At 35.0% G+C, this 21,196-nt stretch overlaps 1 protein-coding gene across 6 annotated transcripts in view; it reads right to left on the reverse strand.

Annotated features, from left to right (window-relative positions):
• The window catches only part of Upf2 (UPF2 regulator of nonsense mediated mRNA decay), a 118,265-nt gene that overhangs the window by 22,882 nt on the left and 74,187 nt on the right, over positions 1-21,196 (reverse strand). For all 6 annotated transcript variants that reach the window (XM_059263549.1, XM_059263546.1, XM_059263547.1 and 3 more), the window contains 5 exons: positions 19,397-19,582; positions 15,964-16,167; positions 14,815-15,090; positions 12,325-12,508; positions 6,340-6,479 (listed from right to left, as the gene is read on the reverse strand). In XM_059263549.1, the coding sequence (XP_059119532.1) occupies positions 6,340-6,479; positions 12,325-12,508; positions 14,815-15,090; positions 15,964-16,167; positions 19,397-19,582 (990 nt within the window). The remainder of the gene's footprint in view (positions 1-6,339; positions 6,480-12,324; positions 12,509-14,814; positions 15,091-15,963; positions 16,168-19,396; positions 19,583-21,196) is intronic.

A 21,196-nucleotide genomic window follows, 5' to 3' on the forward strand; every position in this document is an offset into this window, starting at 1 on the left:
CAAACATGAGATTCCTTTCTTCTTCTTCTTTTTAGCTTCCCTGAATGAGTGAAAACATATGCTATTCTTTCTGTGGCTTATTTCACTTAACACAATACCCTTTAGTTCCATTCACACTGGCACAAGTGACAAGAAAGCATTTTTCATAGAAGAGAATTAACGTTTCATAATGTAGGCATACCATATTTTCTTCTAAACCACAGAAATCATCAATGTTTGAGAGAGAAATGATAATTAGCAACCTGATCATTACATAGTGTATCTAGGTATCACAAACAATACAGTCAGTAACTAGGTCAACTAGGTGTCAATAAAAGTTTTAAGTCCACTATCCTAAACTCAGCTGCTTTTCAATGTGCCAAGGTAAGTGAGAAATACTCCCTAAAATAAATGACTTAAATCTGTGTGGGGGACCAGCTGCCACCATTATTTTCCCCATGGACTCTTGAGGAATGAAGTATAAGAGACTTAGTTAGAAATAGAGGGGAGAGAAACAGAGAGAAAACACAGGATAGATTCAAGAGGGCCTGGATCCTTATCCACCAGCCCAGAACTTTATTCCAAAGGTCTAAAAAATAATTCCAAAGTCCCAAAAGTATGCTCTTACTACAAACATCTGTAAAGTTTTTAGAGTTATACATGGAAAGATTGCATAAAGAATATGATGGCTAGTAAGTAAGAGTGTTCTCCAGAAAGCCTGATGACCTGAGCTTGATCCCTAGAATAGTGGAATGAAAGAACTGACTCCCACGAGCTGTCTTATGACCTTCAAATAAGTGCTGTGGTACATATGCACCCATACCTACCCACCACCTCCAATAAATAATAAAAGTTAAAAAAAAAACACTAAAGCATAAACTTTATTTTCTAAATGCAAGAATTATTTAAGGTAGCTCTGCAATTTAAAATTAAATTCACAAACGATGTTCTTAGTTAGGCATAGTGTATATGCTTAAATAAATCCCAGTAGCTAAGGGAGCATGGTCAGTTCAAGGTTATACTGTTGAGTTTCTGTTTGAGCCAAGCTAGAGTCACCTGAGAAGAGGGAACCTCAAATGAGTAATTGCCTCCATCAGATTGACCTGTGGGCATGTGCACGGGCATTATTTTAATTAATATTTGATGTGGGATAGGCCAGGCCACTCTGGGCAGGTGGTCTTGGATTATTTAAAAAAAGTAAGTAACTGGGCAGGGCTAGAGAGATGGCTCAGCAGTTAAGAGCACTGGCTGCTCTTCCAGAGGTCCTGAGTTCAATTCCCAGCACCCACATGGCAGCTCACAATTGTCTGTAACTCCAGTTCCAGGGTACCTGACATCCTCACACAGACATACATGTAGGCAAACACCAATGCACATAAAACAACAATAACAAAACAAAAAACAACAAAAAAAAAAAATCCTGGGCAAGTCAGTAAGCAGTATTCCTCCAGAGTCTGCTTCACTCTCTGCATCTAGACTCCTGTCTTGGCTTTCCACAATGAAGGCATGCAACCTGTAACATCAACTACACCTTCCTCCTTCCCAAGCTGCTTTTGATGGTGGTGTTTATCACAACAGCAAAAACCCAAGTAGGACAAAGGTCATCTTCAGGTACACAGTAAATTCAAGAGCAGTCTAGGGTACATGAGACCCTGTCTCAAAAACAAGCAAGCAAGCAAACAAAAACACACAAAACAAAAAGCTCATCTTATATTTGCCCTTGAAGAAAATGAATTATTGTTTGTGTTGTGTATATAATGTATTTCAGGGGACAGGGTCTCTCAATAAATCTAGAACTCATTGATTTGGTTAGACTGGGTGGCCAGGGATCCTCTGGGATTATCTCATCTCAGCCTCAGAACTGGGATTATATGTGGGTGCTGGAGATAAAATTCAGGTGTTCGAATTTTGCAAGGCAAGCACTTTACCAAATAAGCCATCTTCCCAGCCCCCTCCCATGAATCCATCAATAATAAAAGATGCTTCCTATTAAAAACTAGATTAAACTAAGCTAAATGAATTAACACCACCCTCTTATTTCTCAGTCAATAAAAATGCATCTCAGGATTGGTTCAAGGACTCCCACAGAGTACAAGTATCTCCAGATCACTTAAACTATCTAATGCAATGTAAGTGCTACACAGCATTGTCTCAGGTATGACTAAAATGGTCTGCATATGTTTAGAACAAATGTATGATTCTCGAATATTTTTTTATATGTGAATAGTTGATTGCATAGAAGAAGAGCCAACTGGATAAAAACATTCACTTTTGAAAAATAAGAATACATCTGTCCTGATATCCCTAAATACTAACATAATAATGGGTAGAATTATAAAGTGATCGTTAATACACCATAAAACCTGAGCTGGTAAGGAGAGGCAACATAATAAAAAACAAAGTGCCCATGATGTATACTGGCTCTGCTACTACTCTGAGAGTGTGGGCAAATTATTTACCCTATTTGTACTTTAGTTTCTCACTAATATCAACTGTATTCATAAGAAACAATCACATAGAGTACCTATGATAGTGAACAGAATAGCAAATGTTCAGTAAATAACTATTATTGCTATTATAACAATGAATCTTATACTTTCTTTTGATAAATTACATGTTGCAGAAAATTATGTTTTAGTAGACCATCTACTTAATCTTCAATAGTTATTCGAGTTTTATAGCTGATATTTAAGAAAAAAATATCCTGGTTGGGAGATGCTAAGACATATAAAACAACAAGATGGGGCTGGAGAGATGGCTCAATCGTTAGGAACACTTGCTGTTCTTGCAGAGGATCCTGGTCCAGCTCCTAGAACCCACATGACAGCTCACAGTGGTCTGCAGTCCAGCTGTAAAGGCTCAGTGCCCTCTTATGGCTTCTGGGGGCACTGCACATACATGGTATAACTATACATACATACATATATACATACATGTAAGTAAAACACTCATACACATAAAAATATAGAACCAAGATGAAAACAGAACAGTAGCTCTGTTGGGAGGGGTACTAAAGAACTGAACTCAAGGTTATACACATGCTAAACATATATATACCACTGAGCTAAATCCTTATGATGCCCTCCTGTAAACAGTCTTAGAATACCCCTCCCCATGTTTACTACTCCACAACACATCTTTCTTTTTCAATAATTTCCTGCTTGGATTTGGAGGATAGCTATAGGGAACAATGACTTTGGAGGGTGAGGAGAAGCATTCCAATCTCATTTTTCTCAAAAGTCAACACATCTTTTCAGACAGCCACATAACCCCTGTAATTAAACATTTTGTTTGTATTTCTCCTTAGCAGAGATATATCATGTGCAATGTTACCTTCTTTGATTTGAAATATAAGTAATACCCTTCCAAAGCAAAAAGTTCAATATTGAAAACAAAGAAATGGGGGCTGGAGAGACAGATGGCTCAGTAATTAAGAGCACTGGTTGCTCTTCCAAAAGACCCAGGTTCAATTCCCAGCATCTACATGGCAGTTCACAACTGTCTGTAACTCTAGTTCCAGAGGATCTGACACCCTCACAGACATATATGCAGGCAAAACCCCAATGTACATTAAATTAATAAATCTTTAAAAAAAGAGTTTTAAGAGAACAAAGAAATGCATTTAAAAAGAAAAATACACCTTGCATTCTTCACGTAAGAAAGCTGTTTCATCTATACTGAGGATGTTAGATTCATTAGACTTTGTCCATCTAATTAATCACACAGAAAAATTCGAAGACAATTATTAGTCTCAAAATCTAAAAGGAAATGCTGTCTCATTTCCCTTTGTTATATAAAGTACTTAAGCCAATTAAATTTATATTACAGAATTTTTTTCTATAACAATTTCATTTTGAAAATAAATCAACATAATGTCTGTCTATTATGCTGAAACCAATTATGGAAGCATACTCCATCTTTCAATTGTTAATTTACTTTTTATCTACTTTAAGGGAGCTGTAGGTTTGAAAGATAAAGCAGCAGCACATAAATATTTAAAAGTACATTCCTGCTTTCTACGAATACTAGCCAATTATGAAAGCCACACATATTGACTCTTCTGCTTTTCACAATCATTCATTTCTAACTAACAGTAAAACTACTTGTGTAGTTAAATCACACCACATGTTTGTTAACAGCCAGAGAACTTACGGGCTTAAAGAAAACATGGTCTTGCAGATTTTCACTTCTCCCTGCAGAAAATCTTAATTACCTTAAATTATTGGGCCCTTTACTCTTTAATTCTAAATGGAGCTTTAAAAATATCTACTTTATGACTCTAAGAACAATTAATATTCCTTTATACACTAAACTACATATATTCTCTAAATATCTAAGTTCCATATACTCAAACCAAAACTTTAAAACTCAAACTCAATTTCTTCAAATACTTAAGTATTAATTATAAGCTTTTTTTCAATGTTGAATGAAAATCACACTTCTAAGCTATCACACTATCATAAATGCCTGAAGCACTCAACACAAAAAGTCATATACACTTAAATCATAATGATTTTGTAATTTGGATGTATACAAAAGTCAGGGAACAACTGTTCAACTTCTGATTTAAATTATACCTTCATTATTATTCTACCTTATATTTAGCCTACTTAAAAACAAAACAAACAAAAGTCCTATTCTTAATATATGTGTGTGTGTGTGTGTGTGTGTGTGTGTGTGTGTGTGTGTGTGTGTATGATTTATTTTTTTCATTGTATCTGCATGACTATTTTGTCTGTATACACATATGTATATTATGTGTGCCTAGTGCTTGGGGACAGAGAGGGAGCTGTCTCCTTTGGAACTGGAACTATAGGCATTTGTGGGCTGCCTATAAGTGGGTACTAGGGAGTGACCCTGTGTTCACTATATGAGTAATAAGTGCTCTTAACCACTGAGCCATTTCTCCAGCTTCTACTTTATATTAAATTACATGCATGTGTTTGTCTGTGTACAGGTATATGCATGTGACCACAGAGACCAGAAGGACATGGGGCTGGAGTTAGGGGTGATTCTGAGTCACTGAAGTGGGTGCTGAGAACTGAATTCAGGTCCTGTGCAGGAGCAGTGTGTGCTCTTAACTTCTGAGCTGTCATTCCAGATCCTACCCTTTCTTTATTTGAGACAGGGTCTCTCATTAGCCTGGAACTCACCAAGTAGGCAGGGCTGGTTGGTTTATAATTTCAAGCACTTAATACCCTATCTAGCTTAGGTTTGTTTGTTTTAAGATAGGGTCTCTGGGCTGGAGAGATGGCTCAGAGGTTAAGAACACTGACTGCTCTTTCAGAGGTCCTGAGTTCAATTCCCAGCAACCACATGGTGGCTCACAACCATCTGTAATGAGATATGGCGCCCTCTTCTGGCCTGCAGACATACATGCAGGCAGAACATTGTATGCATAATAAATAAATAAATCTTAAAAAAAAAAAAAAAAAAAAAAAAGATAGGGTCTCTCTACATAGCCCTAGCTGTACGGGAACTCATTATCTAGACCAGGCTGGCCTTGAACTCACAGAGATCTGCCTACCTCTGCTTCCCAAGTGCTGGGATTAAAGGCACATGCTGCCATGCCTGTTTTGTTTGTTTGTATTAAAAACATTTTTTTTGTACTTGTATTTTGGGGATTGAATGCAGGTACTCTTGATTGCATGACAAGCATATCACAAAGTAAGCTATTTTCCTAGGACCAAGAAAACATTTCAGTGGATCATAAATGGCAGCGAAGCAATTTCACATACTTGGGCCTAAGAGTCATAAATACCAAAAGGGCAAACTAATTATTATGTACAATGAATTTCAGATTTCAGAACTAATCAAGTTGGTAAGAATAAAGCAAAATATATGAATATTTAGTCAATACAATTGTTTTTCAGATTGTAAAGCCCACAGATTGTCCACATTCAACAATAAGATTAAGAATCATAGGAGATCAAAACAATATTTTTCTCAAATTGCTAATTAAATAAAAATGCTATGATCAACCTAATTTTAGTGTCTATAAAAACCCTTAATCAAGGGATGTTATAATAGAAATATATTAGTTACATTTTCAGCAATAAAACTAAGGAGAAGATCTCTATTAATTAGGAAGTCTTCACTCAGGCTGGAGAGATGGCTCAGCATGGAAAAGCACTTACTGCCAAACCTAATGGCCTAAGTACAACCTCCAAACCTGAAGAGCAAACTTACTCCTACAAATTGATCCCTGAGCTCCACTTGGGTGCTGTGGCACAGGTGTGTGTGTGTGTGTACATATATACACACTAATGTAATAAAAAAGCTTTAAAAATATCTACTCAATCAAAATATTCTTCTACACATATATCCACAAACTTATCTGTTAGAAATAAAAGTAATTACTTCTTCTTCTGGCTCATTTACTTCACTTTCATTTCCAGACTGTTCTTCAGTTTCAGCTCCTCCTTCTTCTTCTTCTTCATCCTCTTCAAGATTGTCCCCTTCTGTTATAGAATCTTTGGACTCTTTGTCATTTACTAGGCCTTGAAAACAGGACAAAAGTAGAAAAATACATTTAGAAAGATAAATGCTATACTATTGCTTTTATACCACTTCACATAAAAAGTATGAATTAAATAATAGCCATTTTCTGAGAACAATAAATAATCAGAATTGAAAATAATTGTGAGAAACACTGTAAAAAACTGTACATTTCTAAGCCACCAGACTAGAAAAAAAGAAAAATAATATGTATATATACCTCTTTTCCCCTTTCTTATAGCTTCGAATACTTAAAAGATTATCCTGTTTAAACTCAGTCTCAGACATATATAGAACCGACCCCATGCCCACACTTTACAAATAATAGTTCAACAATCTCTAAAACTACAAAATAAATAAGTGAATAAAAATCATGTCACTTTAATGGAGAAATTACATTTGGCTATCAATCTGAATACATTTTTTTTTTTATTTTTTATTTTTTGGTTTTTCGAGACAGGGTTTCTCTGTGTAGTTTTAGAGCCTGTCCTGGATCTCGCTCTCGCTCTGTAGCCCAGGCTGGCCTTGAACTCACAGAGATCCACCTGCCTCTGCCTCCCGAGTGCTGAGATTAAAGGCGTGCGCCACCACCAACCACCTGGCTCTGAATACACTTTTAAGAGGAAAGAGGCAAAAAGACATGACAGCTTTGTTATACAGTTTAAGTTTTTCTTTAGTAGCAGCATTTTCTTCCTCAGGGAACTTACTGGCCCAAAACTTTCCCTTCCTGTGTACTTCTCCATCTCACTGTGCAGCTCTTCCTCATACTGGACTGAATTCCAACCAACTGTCCTACTTTGAAGATACACATGACATAGTCTTATCCGACCTGTTTCCCAACTCTTCCCCACACCTTGCACAGAACACGTTGTCTTTAATGTTGTTCATCCACTCACTATCCTTCCCAATGGAGTATAATGGAACATGCTGCTTGATCTCATCTGTTCCTCCGATCTGGTGTAAGATTACCTACTGCCTGTTCCTGAAGCACATGTTGATGCTATGACATCTTACTTCTTTTCTAATAATTCCATAAATGTTGCATAAGACCATTAAGGATAAAGAACTTAGTTTACATATTTCAAATTTATAGCAGAGGCTATAAATTGGTAACACAATAGATATTTAGTAAATAAATTCTAGTTACTCACAGAATTTTAGTGAAATACAGGAAGAATTCCTGGTAATGTATATTAGTCTTTTCATTTTATGAATACTGAATGTGAGAGTTTGAATAACTAGACAAATCAGTAACAAGAGAAATTTACTCTAGTTCTCCAAGCCTAAGCAACTGGTGAAATTATACAAGTACCGAGAAATTAAAGTACCTATTTTCAGTCTGGATGGAAAAGGAGAATAGATGAATGAAGCTCAGAAGTATCTATTTTTAAAGAGAAATTGATACTGAAGAAAAATTGATGGTGTCTCAGGTTACCTTTCCATTAATAAAAGTATTTACTTATTGCTTACTAGCTTTCATGCGTAAAAGTTGCAGATTTTATACATGTATATGTTTGATTGATTCTAAAATATTTATTTATTTGTGTATGTGTATAAGTACGTTGCGTGTGTATCATGCCATGGCATGAGTGTGGAGGTCAGAGGACAACCTGCAGAAGTCAGTTCTCTCCTACCATGTGGGTTCCAGGAATCAAAGTCAAGGGCACATTGGGTGGCAAGCATCCTTAACTGCTGAGCCATCAGCTCTTCCAGAGGACCTAGGTTCAATTCCCCACACCCATATGGCAGCTCACACCTGTCTGTAATTCCAGTTTCAGGGGACCTCACACCCATAGCGAAGTACCAATGCACATAAATAATAATAAAAAAAATTTGACTAATAATTATCAAAGGCAAACAATGCAAAGCCAGGAGTTTACAATCTAAATGTTATCAGTAAACATATCAACATAGTGATAACTTATGTGATATGAAACATTATCACATTATTGTCTTCCCTCCTTTAAATATGCATCACTAAGAAAACATTATGTAAGCAACTGTTTTGATAGTCATGCTTCCAAAGTATCAGGAAAAATATTATTATTTCTAACATTTATGTTTGTACTACAACAAAGCTTCAAAACCAATTTGTAAGTACTGCCTTTTGCATTTGCTCAACTATGTAAGAATGATCAAACTCCGAATACCTAGGAAACTGTCAATGTAAACAATATATATATGAACCATATAAAGGAAATATGGATAACAAAATGTAAAATACAGACAAAATCTAGAATATTAAAATGTTAGAAGTATACTTGGGGAACAAAATAAAACACATTTTATCTTTCAACTTCAATTGCTTGATAATTCAGTTTTCTTGCTCATCACAGGAGTGGTAATAGTACAATGCCTCTTTTCAGGTCATTTAACTTGTATTTCTCTGCTTAGTTGAAGTTATCCTCCATATATTTGGAAGTCATTAGATATGGAAGTCATATCCTCCATATATTTGTTTTTGTTTTTTGGGTTTTTTTTTTTTGTTGTTGTTGTTGTTATGTTTTTCGAGACAGGGTTTCCATGTAGCTTTGGAGCCTGTCCTGGAACTCGCTCTGTAGACCAGGCTGGCCTCGAACTCACAGAGATCCACCTGCCTCTGCCCACCAAGAGCTGGGATTAAAGGTGTGCACCACCACCGCCCAGCTAAGAGCATGTGGTTTGTTTGTTCTTTTATCCTGTCTTATATATTAACTGGTGCTTTAATTTGAGCTTTGTTGGTCACAAATAACACCTGAATCATTCTAGCAAACAAATCATATACATTAAAACAAACTTTCTTGGTTTACATATGTCATATTCATTTACCTATCCTTACAGATGCTATTCTATCAGTTTGCCTGTGCAGTTCATATAAAAGTGGTAATAACCTGGCATGGAAATAATTTTTCTCTTAATTTCAAATTGTATAAAATGTGTGCATTTTGGGGCTGGAGAGATGGCTCAGAGGTTAAGAGCACCAAGTGTTCTTCCAGAGGTCCTGAGTTCAATTCCCAGCACCCACATGGTGGCTGACAACCATCTGTAATGAGATCTGGCGCCCTCTTCCGCATACATAATAAATAAATAAAAAAAAAAAATGTGTGCATTTTGTGCGGTTTTGTGGGTTTGTAATTTTGTTTTTCTGGGACAGAGTCTCCCTTACTAGTCACACTGGCCTGTGACTCTTTCCTCTGCCTCCCATGTGCTGAGAGTACAGGTGTGTATGCCACTGGACCACATAAATGAACATTTCCAGCAACCAAATTTCTTAGTTTTGGGTACATTCTTCTACAGTTTTAAAATGGAAACACTAGTACTAGATCATTTTTAAGCCTTTGAAAAATAAATATTCAACCCATTTGGTTCACTGGGTTTCTTTATTCTATTTTCAAGAATCTGTATTCATTACATGCAGAATTGCCTTATATTTAATTAGAATTAGTTTTAGCTCTTTAATAGTTTTTGGCTTTGTTTAGAATTTAAGAAATATATTCTTTTGCTTTAAAATATATTTTTATTAATATGACTACCTTATTTTCTTTCTTTTTCTTTTTTGGTTTTTTGAGACAGGGTTTCTCTGTGTAGCTCTGGCTGTCCTGGAACTCACTTTGTAGCCCAGGCTGGCCTCGAACTCACAGAGATCTGCCTGCCTCTGCCTCCCGAGTGCTGGGATTAAAGGTGTGCACCACTACCACCTGGCTTGAATATCTTATTTTTACTTCTCTCATTTCTGTTCTTTGCAGTACTAGTTGGAACTTCCAAAATAAAATTAAATGATAATCATTTTAGCTTTTTAAAATTTTTGTAATTTAAAGAAAAATATCTTAGCTCCCTTTTCTTTTTTTTTTTTTTTAAAGATTTATTTATTTATTATGCATACAGTGTTCTGTCTGCACATATCCCTGCAGGCCAGAAGAGGGCACCAGATCTCATTATAGATGGCTGTGAGCCACCATGTGGTTGCTGGGAATTGAACTCAGGACCTCTGGAAGAACAGCCAGTGCTCTTAACCGCTGAGCCATCTCTCCAGCCCCTCCCTTTTCTTTTTATCTACCTAAAGAAACTAGAGTCAATTTAAAAAAATAACACAATGACGTAAAATTGGGAAAATATCAGAGTCAAATAATAGAATTAAGTAATTAATATCCAAACAAAGAAATATAATCCATTAAAAAAAACAAAAATTTAAAAGAAGTCCAGTTAGAAAACTACAAAAACCATGAAAAATTAAAAAAAGGAATACCAATTATATTAATGCATCATTCTGAATGCAATACAGGTGATTTTCTTTGTAATCTCAGAATTACTGCCATAAACATTATCTACTATAATACTGTAAATAGTTTCAGACATTAAAAAATCATTTTAGTATTCTCCACTAGCTTCACTCTTTGCACTGGATGCTATAAAACTAAAATGAGGTGTTTCCAGGTGCTTAAAGACAAACAATGAAAGGCAGAAAATGCACGATGCTATGGTCTATCAACAGAAAGCATACTTAAAAAATATTGTCTGCAAACAACCTCTAACCTCTAACCTCTAAAACCAGGAGGAAAACGGAGACAACTTGGGTACAGACCCATCTTAAGTGCCACCATCCTTAGAGTTTCAAACCATAAATAGTGATTCATTTTTCCCTCTTCGGGCTCCTCGTAGGAAGGTCAAAGTCTTTTACTCTTTAATTTACAAAAACAACAACAACAAAACAATCTTTTCAATCTCCTTATGCCCCCTATATTCAGTTGAACCATTTATGAAAATTTCTGGGCCCTAGGCTGCATCTTAACAATTTCAAAACATACAGAGAATGTTTATACTTAAGATGATAATGCTTTGCCTGAAATGATTGCTTATGTAATTGAAAATCTGAGAAGAAATTGGGTAATCTAGGTCAAGGCTGAAAAGCCAAGACTCATCCTAGGTCTTTTTGAGGTGAGCAATATGACAAGTCAGTACTTGCACAGTCAGTGGCAGGGATTTGAAAATCAGGCAAGCATAAGCATATTCCCCAAACGAGGATTTACCTTGGAGATAGCAAGTTTATCAATACTCTGGATGCCTGGGGTAAGGTGGGGGCTATTATTTATTTCTTAACTTTAAGCTGGTTCTTCAGACATGTAACACAATAAAGTAATAGTGTAAGTGTAACTGAAAGTAATGATGTGCATGAACATACCAAGCACTAATGAGAAATAAAATAGCTTCACCAACTGAAAATTTGGAAAATATAATAAAACAAGACAATACAGAAGAGCTATTAGCATGTAAACTAGGTTGGTATGACTAGAGCTTGTACTTGTTACCTGGTGACAAAACTAATATACTGCTATATTCCCTGGGGGTGACGTTCAAAGGTTAAGTCTTCTGTAGCCAACTCAGAAGGATAAAGAGAACCATACAGATAATCTACTAGCAGCACATTTTCTCTAGACTCAGTCAACTCCACTAATAAATGAGATCTGAAATTTTGTAGAGTTATTCCAAGTTTCTAAGTGGTACTCCCTTCCAAACTCCAAAGCCTGTGTGTTCTCAGGAATAACAGCAGCTAAAAATACACTATACATATGAGACACTTTCATCCAAAGGTTAGATCAGAAACCAGCGTCTAAAATTAAGAGCAGTTCACAAAACTGTATTTTTTTTCTATCACTTGCTTTAAGTCCTGCTTGATCATTTTATTTCAATTTGAGATCACTTAGTGAAACTAACTAGGTAACAAAGGTCTCACCTAACCCTATTATGCAGTGCTCAACATCAAAGATACCAGGTATGCAAATACAAAACTCTGACTGAAAACATTATAAAACAGACTACAGACAATCTAACCAAATCCCCTTCATTTTCTCTCTGTAATAAATTGCTTACCTAGTTTTATTAAGAATTCTCGTTCCAAGTCTTGTACCTGCCTGATGGATTCTTCCAGAGAATTACAGAGTTTGATCTTTGGTCTTAGCAGTTCTAGTGTATCACTGATCATGTAATCTATATCAATAGGAAATGGATGGTCTTTTGTCCAAACCTCCAAACTTTTCTTCCACCAAACATAACGCTGATAACAAATGAAAAATAAATTTAGCTATAAGAAATTAATAACAAAAATTTAAAATAGTAAGTTGTATGTGAGGTTACCTAGTTATAATAACTAAGTTAAAAAGTTGAACAAGAAACCTATAGTTTTTGTTAAAGGTCAACAGCAATGACCCTACTTCCAATTATTTTCTCTTATTTATATAATTTTTGAACCAGTTGTTGACTTTAGTCTAAACACTTTTTATTTTGGCTGTTATAGGTTTGGAAAAAAAAGACATGGAGAAACTATAAACAAAATGCCAAATACACTTTCAGGTACTCTGAAATGAAGGTAGAAAACCTACTTCCATACCCCAGAGTTGATACATGTAACTTTATAAAAGCAGTTTTGATACCACAGTTTTGATAAATTGTCATTATTATTTTCTTTTGCTACTTGCTTCAATTTTTTTTTTAAAAAAAGGTCTATTAAAGTATTTGAGGATAAAACTTTTTGAAAAATATAAAAATAAATTATGAACATTTACTAAGCAGCTACTACATACACACTAACTAAGTAGATATTTTTCCTCTATACTAGTGTGTTCCCTCATCCTACCTTGTTCTTGTTCTAATTCCTAATATATATTAACAAGCAGCACAATCTAAGCATATGTATTTTTATGAGTTTTATAAAAAAATATAAATATATATTTGGTAGCACAAACGTGTTCTTCTGGGTGGTTCAATCTTCCCTTCATCTCCTGGCCTAGGCTCTTGCTATCCAAAGTGTAGGCCTCACCAGGAAGCTTACTGAAATGTAGATTAAACTCCAACCATCTTAGTGATATCCCATATAATACACATGCACTTGGGAGTTCAGCATTTTCCAGCTGATCCTTCCTACCTTCCTTCTAAAGCATAACCTGTACTCTATTTTAGTGAGATATAACAATCTCATCACAGAGAGACAATAATCTCATCTAAAGCCTAACTCATTTCAAACTCTCAGTCCTTACATATATCTCTGCCATATTTTTCTGTCAAATTAACTTGGAAAACACACTTTTGTTAATTTTCAGTTCTGAGTATTTCTGAGTAGCTCTTTTTTCTCTGAAGCTGGAATAGCAGACATCAAACAAGAATTCTCTTCTCAAAGAGATTCTACCTTGGATATTAATACTTATAACCATCTCTTTCGAGCAAAACTCAGGTATTTAATATAGACATCTCCAGTTTAAGACAGTCCTTCTATAAAACAAGGACTTTCACCCTCAAACCTATAAACTCCTTTCCTCATTTCTTGCTCATAAATTTGTAAAATAAGGCAGTAGGTATAGGAGTATGAGAAAGTTAAAATGAAATTCCCCAACATTATTTATTCCCAGATCAATCCTAGCTACTATGTGGATACATTTCTGATGCCTCAAGTTATAATACTTCTTTCTTCTCAAGAAGTAAATTGCTAACAACTGTGGTTGTGTAGAATCAAATACTATTGATATTTACTAAGGAACATCTTAAGCACTTGATGATGAGCTGTCTTTTCTAATTAGTACTTATTATATTGTATATTACAGGGAATGATGATTGAAGTATGTGCAACCAACCTAGAAGTTAACTTCTGTGATACAAAATTTACAGAAGTTGTACAATTACCCCGTATTTGTATTGAATTTAATTTACCATACTTACTCTAAATCACAAATTATGGAATAAATAAAAATAAATATGAAAAAGTACAACCCAAGAGTTTACTAATAAAAACATTTGCTTTTTGCATTATAAATGCTTACGTGAGCTGCTATTTCTTTAAATAGGCACGTAAGTAAACAGGTAAGCAGATAAATTGGATCTTTTAGAAACAAGCATTTTGGATATGAACTAAAACAGACAAGAGAGAAGAATATTATCAAGTTGCAAGTAGCTGGTTGTGGCACTGCACATCTATGATCCCAGCACTTAGGAAACTGGGGCAGGAAGATCACGAATTGAAGGCCAGCCTGGGCTACATGGTGACACACTTTCTCAACAAACAAACAAACAAACCAACACCCCCCCCCAAACCCTCAGGTACTTTAAGAATTACTGTATCAAATACCATAATGTATATATTATGCTAAATTCACAATCTATATAATTCTCAAAATTAGCAACCAATCATTATCAATGATAAATGCTACAAAAATTAGAGTGTGTTTGTGTATGAATCCATCATACAATTTAAGGTCTCTACAATAAATACAACCTAATTATGAACATATATAAACAATATATCATTTCTTTGCTAAAATTTCTATTGTATATTCATTCAAAGCTACCAAATTGCATATTGTGCTTACATACCTGAAAATATACAAGGAAGCAGTCAAGTTTTCGTTTACTGGAGCCTCTGTCAAAGTACTGGCCACAGGTATCCAAAATAGTGCACACTAGTCTAATTCTGAATAGATGCTCAGGAGGGTCCAGTGAACTTGGAGAACCATCAGGGTTGACACCAAATGAAGTAAAAGAATAAAGAGTTCTGAAAATAACAGCTGATTCCACCATTCTGTAATTATAAAGTTCTCCTAAGAACTTGGCACTACTGATACGCCTCTGGTTAAATTTAGGTTGATTAACCTGAAAAACAAAACAAAAAACATCCTACAGGTTTTCAATGAAGGGTAGCAATATGAACTGGAAGGGTTAATTCTAACTTAACAGTATCAAGTATTCAAAGAACATCCAACAGAGAAATGAAGATACTTTCCTTACTCCTTGCCTAATAATGTGGCCACTTTTAAGTATCCTGTCACTTTCTAGGCATACAAAGAACATGTTAGATATTAAGTTGAATATTAAGCTTCATTAAATGAACTTTTTCTTAATAGTTACACTATAATTCTTCCTATCAGCCCATTCAACTTGTTTTCTTTGTAACCTATGAATCAAGAAACACAAGCAGCTGGTTATGTAAGATTTATATTAAAAGGAAAGTACTTAAAGAAAATTTCTATAATTATCGAAATTTTTAATTAATAAACTTATAGATTAAGTTGAGTCTCAATAGTAACCTAGAAATAACGAAAATTTAGTATATTCTGACAAAATAAGCTTAAAATAACTTCAGAAAAAGAATGAAAAAAATACTAATGATTTACTCATAAGCAACTCCCAAGGAGCAGCAAATGATTTAATGCAAGAAAGGAATAGTTTTTCTTTTTTATTATTTCTTTATTATTTTTCTTTTTCTTTGTTTTTATTTATTTATTTTATTTTATTTTGGTTTTTTTATGACAGGGTTTCTCTGTGTAGCCCTGGTTGCTCTGGAACTCACTCTACAGACCAGGCTGGCCTCAAATTTACAGAGATCTGCCTGCCTCTGCCTCTTGAGTGCTGGGATTAAAGGCATGTGCCACCATTCCCCAACTCAAATTATTATTTTCAATAGTAAGATTTAGAGACTATTTATTTTCTCCACAAATTCTGGTGACTATAAAAGAAATCTGTTACCTCCATTCCCAATCGAATATCTTCGAGTACTCCATCCACAACATGGATCCCAACATCCTCCTGGTAGAGTACTAGTCCTGCTAAGAGGTTGGCTACACAGTGAATGCTATTGTACTTCACATTCCAGATATTTATCATACAACAAATAACATAGTCTTTCACTTCTTGGTCTTGCCAGGGCAACTTTCGCATCTGTCTCAAAACCTACATGAAGAAAATATTGCTTAAATTATTAAGTATGTATAATAATTCAAGTATTTAGCTTTATTATCATGCAGAGGGACAGAACTTTTAAAATCTGAAATAGTTCAGTTTTCTTACTTTAGAAACAGATAAAATAAGATTTATTAATTATGAAAATTTATTATCATTATTCTCTAAACCTTTCCATAATTTCCAAAAATTCCTAGAGTATTTGGGTTCTTATGAGATGACTCAGTAGTTAATTACATGGCATATATACACATAAAAAAATTTAAATGTAATAAAAAATAATCAAACTAACAGTATACAAAGACTCAGCTCAATGAAAGAAAAAGGCCAAAGTTTGCCAAAATTAGTGTTTTCTTATACCTTATTTGACATAAATAATCTTATTTTAAAAAATAAATTTCTAACAAAAACCTCAAGTTTTTGGATGGATGACCTAGAAATAAATTTGCACAAAAACACACATTAGAGAACAAAACCAAAGACAGCCTTTTTTTACCAAATCATACTGGATATCTACTAGGGAAAGAATGAAACTAGATCCATCCATCTCCATTCAGAAAAATCAATTTAAGATGGATTAAAGATCTTAATGAAAGACTGAAACTTTGAAAGTGCTAGAGGAAAACAGAGGAAACACATCAACACACAGGCACAGGAGAATGTGAATTGATTATTATTGTTTAGTTAAATACTGACAATATCTTCTAATCAGTAAATAAATTAACAGGAAGAAATACAAATGGCAATAAATACGTGAAAAAGTATTCAAAATCCTAAGCCATCAAAGAAAGACAAATTAAACTACATTATGAGTCCATGTTACCCCAATTATAGTGACTATCATCAAGAAAACAAATGATAACAAATGCTGGTAAAAATGTAGGAAGAGGGCTGGAGAGATGGCTCAGAGGTTAAGAGCACTGGCCGCTCTTCCCGGGGTCCTGAGTTCAATTCCCAGCAACCACATGGTGGCTCACAACCATCTGTAATTTGATCTGGTGCCCTCTTCTGGTGTGTAGGTAGAATACTGTATACATAATAAATTGAATGTGGATATTCTTCAAGAAAACTAATAACAGAACTACTATCATATAACCAAATATACCACCTGGGTATATATCTAAAGTATTCTAAGTTACTGTACCACAGAGATACCTGAACATCCATGTTTACTGATGCAACTTTCACAATAGTTTAAGTTATGAGAATCAATAAAGATGCCCACCAACAGAGGATGAATAAAAAAAATGCAGTACACGATGGAATCTTACTCAACTGTAAAAATGAAATTAAGAGGCCGGGCGGTGGTGGCACATGCCTTTAATCCCAGCACTCAGGAGGCAGAGGCAGGCGGATCTCTGTGAGTTCGGTGCCAGCCTGGTCTCCAAAGCGAGTTCCAGGAAAGGTGCAAAGCTACACAGAGAAACCCTGTCTCAAAAAAACAAAACAAAACAAAACAAAAAAAAAAAAAAAAAAAAAGAAAGAAATTAAGAGATTTGTAGGAAAATAGAGCTACAGATCATTATGTTAAGCAAGGTAAGTCATGCTCAGACATATATCACATGTTCCCTCCCATGTGGACTCTTAAATTTAAATTTATGTGTGTGTGTATTTGTAGGATACAAAGTATAAAGAAAACTTGGGGGATGAAGACATAGATGAAAGGGAAGCATAGAATAAGGGAGGGTAAAGGAATATATGAGATGAATGCAGAAGAGAAGATTAACAGGAGGGCAGAAGGAAATCAAGAAGACAAGAGGGCTTAGGGGAGGGTAGGAGTAGGAAAAAATATAATGACACATTATGTATGAAAAAGCCATAATGAGACCCATTATTTGATAACTTAAAAAAATTTAAAAATTAAGTTGGGGAAGAGGCTCAGCTATGAAGTGTTTGCTATGCAATCATGAGGGCCTGAGTTTGATGCCCCCAAAGTCCACATAAAAAAAGTGTGGCCAGGCATGACCACACATTCCTGCAATTCCAACGCTGGAAAGGCAGGGACAGGGAGCTCCCTGAAGTTTGCTGGCAAGCCAGGAAAGCTGAATTTGTGAGTTCCAGGTTTAGCAAGAGAAAACACCTGACCGTCATTAACCTTATGGTCTCCACATCCATGTGCATACACATGAACACACACAAACATGTATACATACACACATACACAAATGTTTTAAGTCACTTAAGAGAGAGGACAACCTCCGTTTCCTTGTGTATAAAATGGTAAATAATAAAAGTACTAACACTTATTTCCTAGTTCACAGAATTAAACTAGTTAACATATGTACAGTGCATATTGAAGTGTCTGGTAAAATTAAAATGCTCTATATGCTAGTTTTACTATTTCAAAATTTCTTAGAAACAAGATAATCAGCAGAGCTCTCCCTGAAGACAGACTGTTTCCACTTTTGCTATGGAAGAAAACATACCACTAGCAGATTGTGAAACAGTCCTTTCATGTCTATCTGCTTTCTATAACCATCTTTCAAGTACTGGGCATGCTCTCCTTATCACTTTCACTAGAAATGTCATCACTTCATCACTATGGAAGCTTTTAATGCTTTCCATTCTAAAACTGTTTTAAACAACTCTGAAAGACAGCTTCAATTTTCAAAGATGTAGTCATTTCTTATCACTTTCTACCCTAAACAAAAAGGAGCTCAGCACTTTATAATGTGTCAACTTGTAAAGTTAACAATGAAACATTCTGTCCATTGTAAAAGTAAAGTTTTTAACAAGGTAACCACAACAATTAAGGTAAGTGGTTCTTAGTTTTTTCTGAAGGGAAAAAAAAAATCATCCTGTTGGGGTCCTCTCCAGAAAAAAAGGAATAGATATCCCAAATTATGAAATTTCAGAGGGATCATGTACCGGTTACCTGTCTAGCATGCATAAAGCCCTGGTTACCACCAGCACCCCTGCAAACACCAAAAACAAAAACACAAAAAGAACAACAACAAAAAAGATAAAAAGTTTTAAATATGTACAGTATCACAATTAAGTTTAGAAGTGAAACATTTTAATGATAAAAAGTTATAAAAAATATAAAACACATGTCTTAAATATTCTGTAGCAGCCTATGAATTCTTTCCAAGGATGACTTGAACAAAATTATTCATACTAGAACCCTTATCAACCTCTACCTGTTCTAGAATATATATGAGTGTAGCAGCATCACAAATTTCAAGGCAACTATTACTAAATGATCTGATTCAGATTTTACCTTCTCAGTAGTGACCTTAGAGAGATCCTTGTACAGAAGTTTGCGGACATATTCCTGAAGAGGAGGACGTTTCTTTCTCACTGTCTTTTCAGCTGGAGGTGGGTTGCAGTAGTAATATGCATTCTCAACCATTGTAACATATCGTGCATCAAGATGCATTGCTTGTTTCTTTCTCATCATTTGCTCCTAGAACAAAATGTCTAGATTAACCAAAACATACCACAATGCACGAAATAAAACCACTTACCTGCTCTGAAAAGGCAATGGTATAGAGGCTAAAAATTCTGATGAGGACGAGACCTCATCACACTTCAAGCTGAAGCTGAGCACACTAAGTTCTAAGACCATGGAGGCTAATAGTTTTCTTGTCTGTAGAGATATTCCAGATTAAATGGTATACTGGATGGCATAAACTCTGAGAAGGTATTCATCATCAGTTACACACAGATCAGCTCAAGTCAGAGCTGCACTTTTATTTGATTCTTATTCCTTAATTTCACTTACACATTTGAGCCTTACACTCCTTAGGGTTAATACAGGCTTGCATAGTTATAAATTAAGTCACATTTATAGCAGTACTCTTTTACTATTTTATGGAGTACCATCTAAGGCCAAGTAGTCATGAACTAGTATGTTCTAAAAATTATAGCAGCACAATAGTTTACATCCTGAGAAGTTAAGTGAATTCCTTGCCCACCTCCCCTTTTTTAGCCTTGAATCTTACTATTGAGAACAGAAGTTAAGCTAGGAATAGAGAATCCTAGAATAAGAGCATTTTGGTTTCATTTGATGGTCATTACATGAACAGTTTCTGCCAAGAAATCATACAAAAAAAATCCACATTTCTTCATTTCAAATCTCACCAGAAAACTACTCAGCCTCAAAACTAGACTATAAAGTAAGATAGATAAAATGTCACAACCAAGACATGTGTAGTGGGTTATATTACAGAATCTACTTAACTCCTCCTACACACATTATCTTTCTCTTTACACCAAAGTCTTTAAACAGATGCTTAGATATCATTAATAAATGTAATAATGCTTAATAAACTTGATGGCCATTTCAAATCCTAATCAGCCAAACAAATTCTCTTCCAAATTAAAAATTTAAGACTATATTTTATGATTTTCCTCTAATTTTAAAATCTATTCTTATGTATATATGGGTTTGTACACATGTGCATATGTGTGTGGTGCCTGTAGAGGCCAGAATAGGGTGTCAGATCTCTTGCAGCTGGGGTTACAGGAGGCTGTGAGTCACCTAAAACATGTGCCAGGAACAAAACTTAGGTCATCTGTAAGAGCAAGATGTGGTCTTAACCACTACGCCATCTTTCCAGCCCCATTTTATAACTTTATTATAAAAATTAATTTTATAATTTTTAGGTTATACTTTATATGTTTACATGACACATTAGAAATGGGTAAAAACATAGCACAACCAAAGATGATCTCTACCTAATAGTACTACTCACTTGAATAATTTGTCTGTTTTTATGGGGTAACTTCATTCTCCCTTAATAAAAAATTGTGTACGTGTGTCACACAGCACATGTATGTAGGCCAGGGGACAACTTTATAGAATCGGTTCTCTCGTATCTTTTTGTGTGGGTTCTGGGAATCAAGCTCATGTTACCAGGCTTGCACAGCAAGTGCCTTTACCACTGAACTGTATTGTCAGCTTATTAATTCTTCTTTGAACTGGCAACAAGGTGAAAAAATTCCTGACTTTCCAGGATGGTAGTTCATTTGTGTAGGATGTTCTAGGTTAGGCAGAAATGCTTGTACTCAAATGGCA

Source organism: Peromyscus eremicus, chromosome 5, assembly GCF_949786415.1.
Source record: "Peromyscus eremicus chromosome 5, PerEre_H2_v1, whole genome shotgun sequence".
Classification (NCBI taxonomy): Eukaryota; Metazoa; Chordata; class Mammalia; order Rodentia; family Cricetidae; genus Peromyscus; species Peromyscus eremicus.